Source organism: Prunus dulcis, chromosome 6 (assembly GCF_902201215.1).
Source record: "Prunus dulcis chromosome 6, ALMONDv2, whole genome shotgun sequence".
NCBI lineage: Eukaryota > Viridiplantae > Streptophyta > Magnoliopsida > Rosales > Rosaceae > Prunus > Prunus dulcis.
Window position 1 is genome coordinate 464,969 of NC_047655.1, and position 8,259 is coordinate 473,227.

At 38.2% G+C, this 8,259-nt stretch overlaps 2 protein-coding genes across 3 annotated transcripts in view; both read left to right on the forward strand.

The window, feature by feature from the left end:
• Window positions 1-21: 21 nt before the first annotated feature.
• On the forward strand, window positions 22-2,706 carry LOC117630954 (constitutive photomorphogenesis protein 10). The gene is made up of 4 exons (XM_034363836.1): window positions 22-334; window positions 1,556-1,629; window positions 1,761-1,908; window positions 2,290-2,706. Exons 1-4 carry the CDS (start codon window positions 103-105, stop codon window positions 2,385-2,387), a joined length of 552 nt encoding a protein of 183 aa, XP_034219727.1. The 5' UTR covers window positions 22-102; the 3' UTR covers window positions 2,388-2,706.
• Window positions 2,707-6,785: 4,079 nt separating this feature from the next.
• The window catches only part of LOC117630952 (probable acyl-activating enzyme 18, peroxisomal), a 5,814-nt gene continuing 4,340 nt past the window's right edge, over window positions 6,786-8,259 (forward strand). The window contains exon 1 of one of the 2 annotated variants that reach the window (XM_034363835.1): window positions 6,786-7,802. In XM_034363835.1, coding sequence (XP_034219726.1) covers window positions 7,537-7,802 — 266 coding nt within the window. In that variant the 5' untranslated portion in view covers window positions 6,786-7,536. The remainder of the gene's footprint in view (window positions 7,803-8,259) is intronic. The other variant, XM_034363834.1, reaches the window with a different exon arrangement.

The following is an 8,259-nucleotide window of genomic DNA, read 5'->3' on the forward strand; positions in this document are numbered from 1 at the left end:
TTGGTTTTATTTTTGCTACTTTTTATTTTAACTTTGGGCCGAAACGGTACGTTCCATTTACAGCTCACTCCTCATTCTCTCTCTCTGTGAGTGTGCTTGACGATGACGAAGCCAGCAGCAGGATCCTTAGCAGGCATGTTGACGATGACAAAGCCGTCGGCAGGATCCTTAGCATCAAGATCGACGTGGGTATCCACCACCTCTGTGTCGTCCTCAGGGAAGAGGATTCAGAGAGAGATGGTAGAGCTCAACCTGGACCCACCTCCTGGCTGCTGTGCGGGGCCCAAGGGTGACAATCTCTACAACTGGGTTGCAACCATCATCGGCCCCCCAGGTTTTTTTCCTCTTCTATGAATTGGAGAATAAAAAATACATTTTTTCTTTCTCGGTTAAATGACTTATGATATGGGTTTGCCTTGTTTGTTTTCTGGGTTAAGCTGAATTTGTTTAGATGTTGGCTTCTAAGTGGAGTTGTGAGCTTGAAAAGTAGAAAATTTGAAGGTTTTACTTATGGAGTTGTGAGCTTGAATTTATAGTTTCACAGCTCAGTTTTTATATTTAAGATGTGGGTTTGCTTTGTTTTCTGGGTTAAGCTGAACTTTACTTAATTTTGTGTTTCTCGTGCAGTTGACGTTGTTTTATAACAACAAGTGAGTGAGGGATTAAAATTTTTAGAATTTGGATAGTTTCGAACTTTTCTGCGTTTAAAGCTGATCAATTTTTTTGGGGTTGCTCAACTTTTATAGTTAGAGGTTTACTTTTGAGAAGTAAAAGAAAGTGGTTTTTTTTAACTTTTTCGAGTATTTCACCAGAACTAACTTTGCTCAGTTGGTCTAGGCTTGTGGATTTGTGGCTGCAATAAGATTTGTTTACTGCTGCCAACTTATTTTGATATCCTTTTGTTAAGGAGCTTGTTCATTGTCAAGCAAGCTTGTTTGTTTTTCAGCTCTTTATACCGATCATTGACTTGTGGCTGCAATAAAATTTATTTTGATTGCTTCTAAGGTCTGTTTATTTGCATGTGGTTTCTGATTTTTCAACTGTAATGGTGGGGAGTATATCATTGAAGGGTTCTAGCTATTAGATTATGTAGTCTTTCCGACAGCTGCATCCCTTGGTTTGCGCTTTTGTTGCTCATGTATTGAGATTTCTTTTTGGATGTCAGGTTTTTCAAACATAAATACGCGGACAGTAGAATTAGTTTAGAATTAGAACCATTGTGTGTAATGAAAGTTGAATGTGTGGAAAGTAGGAACCTGTTATTGGTTCTTGATATTTCTTATATTTCTGGAGAAGGCCTTTTCCTGCTCTTTTATGGTTTTAAGGGACAATGACTTTTTCTCCCAACTTTCTTTTCCCTACTTATGTGGTGTTGACACATTGGAGTCTTCAAAGTTTTATCTTTTGTATGCAATGATGTGGGGTGCATATCACTCCTGTGTTCCTGTTTGTTTGTTATGTTAGCTGCGGATAACTATGTTGTAAGGGAGTTGTTTAATGTCTCCTTGGTATGACTTGGCAATATTGACTTATACTTCTGTGTTCTTGTTCCTAGGAACACCATACCAAGGTGGCATATATTTCCTTGACATTACATTTCCCTATGATTATCCATTTCAACCTCCAAAGGTAGTGTCTCCCATTCAATTTCCTCTGAATAATGTTGTTTCCTCTGAAAGACTTGATAGAGAACAGCTTTTGTTTTAATGCTATCATTTTCTTAAGTAATTATTTGTTGTACGTAATGGACCGATTTTCAGGTTGTATTCAAAACTCGAATCTATCATTGCAATGTTGATTCTGCTGGAAATGTAAGTTTGGAAATCTTAAAGGACAGTTGGAGTCCAGCTCTAACAATTACAAAGGTTCTACAAGCACTTCAATCCATTTTCACAAAGCCTGATCCTTGTAAGTTATTCTGTTATCCTTTGAACCGTGTGTGGCTACTTGTAAGCATGTCCTTGTGTTCGTTACATTTCCTTCTTTCTTTTTCCCCTCTCAATTCTTGAAATGAGTCTTGGTAGATCACTACGTTCACTTTATTTACTTAAACTAGTGTATTGAAGGAATTCTGTCAGGTTCCTCACGTGTAAAATTGCATACCTGTCTTGTATAAAACATGATGTAAGAACAGAGCAGTGCTCATTTTGTTTAACACAGCATGAGTTAAGTTGGGCTTAAGATAGAAAATATTCCCAAACATCATATTCATTTAGCTAATAACCTTGATCAGCATGATGTGTTTCCTATTTGTCTACTCATTGAATGGGGATATTCATGTTTGAGCAGATAATCCACTTGTCCCTGGCATTGCCCATTTGTACTTGCAAGATGAAGCTAAACACGCCGAGCTTGCTGCTGAATGGACGCTGCGATTTGCTAAGTGAGGTTTACATAGGATCCACTCACACAGTACAAAGTATTAGATTCCAGCAACCTCTACAGATTTGTTCATTGAAGGATGCTATGTTATCAACCTGTATACTATGAGCTTGTCATGTTATGTACCTGCTGAATTACAACAGCCATACATATACCAAAAAAAAAATGAAAAGCAGAATGCTTGTAACATATTTTTCATCTTATATATTATATGCGCCACTTAAGGAATGGATTGGTCATATTTGTATTTAATCATTAACCTCCAGCAGTTTGCTGATTGCTTGATTAAGAAATTGATTAGTCGTAGACCTTTATTTTTTTTAATTATTGTTTTGGTCTGAGACTCGTATATAGATTAAGAGCATTTTCACCAGTTGCCCTTTGCCATGGCAAGATTAGCCCTAGGGCAGCCACTATTCACGTGAATAGTGGCTGCCCCAGTCCCATCTAGCAAAATGTGTTTCCAGCAGTTAGGGGCTTGCCATGGCAATTACTATTTATTTTTTTGTTTTTTTCACAATTTTGTTTACTTAAATAATTAATTTGGATAATATTTTCGGATAAGATTTTTGGGTTCCTACGTGTCAATACTATTCATATCGGATAAGATTTTCGATTTCAAATTTCAGATAAATTTCAAATTTCAGATACATTTCAAAATTCAAATTTCATATAAATTCAAAATGTCAAATTTCAGATACATTTCGGAATTCAAATTTTAGATAAATTTGAAATTTGAAATTTCATTTGAATTTCAAATTTCAGATAAGATTTTCACCCTCTAAGATTGCGCCCCGTGTCATATCTATCTGTGTACATTTTTCTATAAAATCAGAGGTTCAGCTCATACCTCCCACACCAATTCTTCTCTACATTTCCATTTCTCAAATTTTAGCTTTCATTCTCCATTCTCAATGGCAAACATGGAAGAGATTTTGGAGAGGCAAGAGAGAGAAACTAGAGAAAGAATGCGTAGACGAGCTGCAAGAAAAAGGGCGCAGAGAGAACTAGATGAGCAACTTGGCATAGCAGTTGCTTTGCTGGAGGAAGAAAAGCAGGCTCGCCGTGGTTCACGAGAAGGCCGTCGCCCAAATGTGGACGGTCATAGACATTCCCGGGGTAAGAATCTTATGGAAGATTATTTTATCCCACAATCTCTGTACTCTGATGTTCATTTTCGAGGGAGATATAGAATGCAACCTCATTTGTTCAAAAAAAATCATGCATGATATTTGCAATTATGATGAATATTTTGTTCAAAAGAGAAATTGTGCTGGAAATTTGGGACTTCTTCCAGAGCAGAAGTTCACAGCTGTGATCCGAATGTTGGCGTATGGGTCATCTGCTGATCAGGTGGATGAGATTGCTCGGATGGGGAAGTCCACCGTTTTGGAGAGCTTGGTGCGATTTTGTGATGCAGTGGAAACTCTGTACACCAGAGACTACCTCCGCAGACCTACGCCCAGGGACCTGCAAAGGCTTCTCCAAAAAGCTGAGTCTTGAGGATTTCCTGGCATGATTGGTAGCATTGACTGCATGCACTGGCAGTGGAAAAATTGTCCAACTGCTTGGCAAGGGGACTACGGAAATAGAAAAGGGCAGAAAAGTATCATCCTGGAAGCAGTTGTTGGTTTTGATACATGGGTTTGGCACGCCTTCTTCGGAGTTGCCGAATCTCAAAACGATTTGAATGTCCTAGGTCAATCCCCGGTGTTCAATGATGTTTTGAGAGGTGAAGCCCCAAATATCACATATGAAATTAACAATACCATCTACCAGACCGGGTATTATCTAGCTGATGGCATATACCTGAGGTGGACAACATTTGTGAAAACAATTCCACATCCCCGATCCCATAAGCAAAATTTTTTTGCTCGCTATCAAGAGGGGTACAGAAAAGATGTTGAGAGATGCTTTGGTATCCTTCAAGCTAGGTGGGCTATTATCAGGGGCGCGGCACGTCTATTTGACGAGGAGGTGCTTAGGAGTATAATGATGACTTGTATCATCCTCCATAACATGATTGTGGAAGATGAATATGATTACGATGTTGATGACGTGTATGAACCAAATCCCATGGACACGGCCCTAACACGAATTTATGAAAAACCAGTGGGGCCAAATGGAGAAGCAATGCAGCATGAACCCTTGGTTAGAGACGGTAGTTTCATGCCCCGTATGATTGATCGCTACACGGAGATGCAATCGTCCTATATTCATGAACACCGTCAAGTTGACTTGATGGAGCATTTATGGGCGGGGAAAGGCAATGAAGGAAATGAAGGTGAATAAAGTGAAGTGAAGAAGTTGTTTTTATTTTATTATGCTTTGGTTGTGGGTTGTTTATTTTTTATGCTTTGGTTGTGGGTTGTTTATTTTTTATGCTTTGGTTGTGGTTTGTTTTATTGTATTATGCTTTGGTTGTGGGTTGTTTTTTTTTTTTTTATGCTTTGGTTGTGGTTTGTTTTATTTTTTATGCTTTGGTTGTGGTTTGTTTTTTATGTATGGAATGTTTTGAATAAAAAGGAATTTTGTTGAATATTTTCTTTATTGACTAAAAGAAAAGCAATACAACTAATAATAAAATAAAATACATGAATGAAACAAAACAAAAAATACAATGAAATCAAAGGTACATGAATTAAACAAAACAAAAAAATACAATGAAATCAAAGGCAAGTAAACTAAGACATTAAAGGCAAACAAACTATTTTAATGGTTTCCATCATTTAACCAATCGGTGTTGCTAGGTCCATCGTCACGAAAAAGTCTTCGTCTCATAACATCCCTTCGTTCTAGCTTCCAAAATTGTTTTGTTTCAGGAGACATATGGCTTGTATCCATGGCCATGGTTTCCTGATCTTTTTTTTCAATGTTTTGTTCGCGTGCATACTCCCTTTCTTTGCGTGCATACTCCCTTTCTTTTGCATATTCTACTTGAACTGCCATATCGTGCTCTTGTTGTTTCAAGTCCATTTCAATTCTCATGGCTTGGTGCTTTGAAAGTTCCTCCAAAAATTGAGATGCATTCTTGCTAGAATTACTCCATCTCTTCGCCTTCGCCGCCTTCCTCCCAATAGGCCTTGGATTATTTTCAATGGGTGAGTCGGTACTCATCGGGGAATCCATAGGTGAATCCGATGCCGGCGTCTCATGAAGTGGAGTCTCGTTCAAGACTACCGTCGAACCGGTTGGAATAATTTGGAATCTCTTACAAGTCTTCACCACATCCCAACAATGGGTATGGTTGAAACTTTTTTTCCCTTGCCCGGTAGCACCAAACCACATTTGTGCTTGTATAATCTATAAAAAAAAAATGAAATGGAAATGCAAGAGAATTTTTAAAATATTGGCAATGCAACATGTAAAAAAAAAAACTAATGGAAATTAAAGAAATAATAAAAAAATGCAACATGTATTAAAAAAAAAAAAGAGACATATTAACAAAATATATAAATTGCAAGAAACATTTAAATAAAAATTAATATGACATAGAAATTAATAGAAGAAAAATGACAAATAAATTACCTCATTGCTAAGATTTTCTCCGCTTCGTTGGTTGTCAATCGCTTTTGCTAAAGCATTTCTCCATTTCCCCAACTATTTATTAAGAACTTTCCACCTACTGGATAATGCCATTTCTGTACGTGTAGAACCAATTGCTCTTTCACAAAATGCTTGATGAATTTTTTTCCACATATGAGAAAATTTAATCTCATTGCCCATTACTGGACAATGACTAACTTGGACCCAAGCCTCACACAAGCTAATATCTTCCATCATGCTCCATGCCCCTCCATTTTCATTAGAAGAACCCATAATATGCTAGAAAAAAATTACAACTTCAAAGTGAAAAAATATTGAATAGAAAGTGAATAAATTTTGAGGAGAAAGTGAACAATAGTAGAAGGAGAAGAAAATATATGAGGATTTGGTGTTAAAAGTGAAGAGTATTGGTTGTTATTTATACACAAAAAATTCTGTAATTTTTGTGTATTTTTTAAAAAAAAATTCGATTTTTTTTCAATTTTTTTGGGCAGAAAAATTGGCTGCTGTTGGATTTCAAAAAAAATTCCAATCGGAGCGACCAGAGGCCGCCACGTGTCCAAGAGCCGTTGGCGGCACTGTAGCGGGCTGATTTGAAATTTTTTTTAACGTTGGCGCGTGCAATGCACGCGCCAACGGTAAAAAAAAATTCGAACTTCAGGGCTGATGCCATGCTGGCGTCAGCTAATTTGTCCTGGACTTCGGGCCCGAGCTCGGGCCGCTTTCACCTTCGGGCCTGCCCGTTTGGTGGCCCCCACGACTCGCCAGACTGGCCTTTTGTTGCTGAACGCCCTTTTTGACCCAAACCCCCCCAGCCCGAGCTCGTCCAGCACTGCTGGACTTGGTCATTAAAGTTGTGCTAGTTGTTTTGGTTTGGACGTTTCCCACCTTCCCCTACCTACTTGGGCAAGAAAAAGTTGGCTGTGTTTGTTGTGCAGAGAATCTAGTGGACCCGTTGTGGTGTTGTCAAATGACATAAAAGATGTATTTTTGTTTTGTTTTTAAGAGTACCCTATTGTTTATTGCAATTTAAAAACAAACCACATAAACTGATCATTTTACAGACTCCAGACATAGGATCAGCTCCTGTTCCTCTATTTTCTCAAGACTTGCAGAAGGAAAAGATAAAAACGAATTATCATCGACTATTTTGGAAAAAATACACGACCAATTCAGACATAGGAGAGGGTTTTTTTTTTTCACCTGTTCTGTTTTGTTGGTAAATAATACTAGGATACGAGGGAGTTATCACGTGCGTAACTTACACATATCTCTGACTCTCACTCTGACTCTCACTCTCACCTACCACTTCAATGTTTCAAGCAGATAGGAAGGAGACAATGGGACGCCAATTTAGGGGACAGACAGATAGGTGATCCTTAACGAGTCATTTAACTAGTTTAGAAGTTACTATAGGAGGGGAGCGAGTTTTGTTCCCTCTTTTTTTGCGACTCTGGTCATTAGTAATATTAAATATCATATAGGAGGGCCACACGTGGGTAACAGTCGTTCAAGTCGCTCACCTACTCAGTTTGCTAGTTAAAGTTAATAAACAGAACAGAAGTTGTTCCTAAGAGTAAGCTACATGCAAAGGGGAGAGAGAGAGAGATGGTGAAGAAGAGCATAAGCGAGGTGGGAGTAGAGGACTTGGTTGAGGCAGGCCTAGCCATTGACGAGGCCAAGCATTTGGAAGCAGTCCTTAAACAACATGCAATCTCATCGGACGACCCAAGAGAGGTGTGGCGGCAGCTGGTGTCTGAGAGAGTGCTAAAACCATCACACCCCCATGAGCTGCACCAGTTGATCTATTACTCTGTCTATGCCAATTGGGATGTCTCCACCCAAGGCCTTCCTCTCTACTGGTTCCCTTCTCTGTAATGTCGAATTACTGTTTTCTTCTTCTCTGCCTGCCTCTATTTAATTTGTTTGCTCTTTAATTGCTGCTGTATTGTTTCTTGGTCATTCAAGTGCCTACCCTACCCTTTATAGCATTTTGTTGTATTGTAGTTATTTTTGTTTCCTTTATTTCTTGTAAACATTTTGTTTTTAACCTGACATGCCATGCCAGGAATGAATCTCAACTCTAAGTTGAGCTAAAAATGAAGTGGAATAAAACCCATCATTTGAACTAATCCACTTATAATATATCGAAATCGAACCATATATGAAATCAATTTCAACCATTTCGAACATTTGATGCTTCTTTAATAATTTTGTAGAGTGGAAGGTGTGTATGACTGTTGGTACATTCAAAATTCATTCTTTACCCTAACTTATGTTGGGCTTCATCACACATGGATTGACTAAACCTGACACGTTTAGCATTAGTGT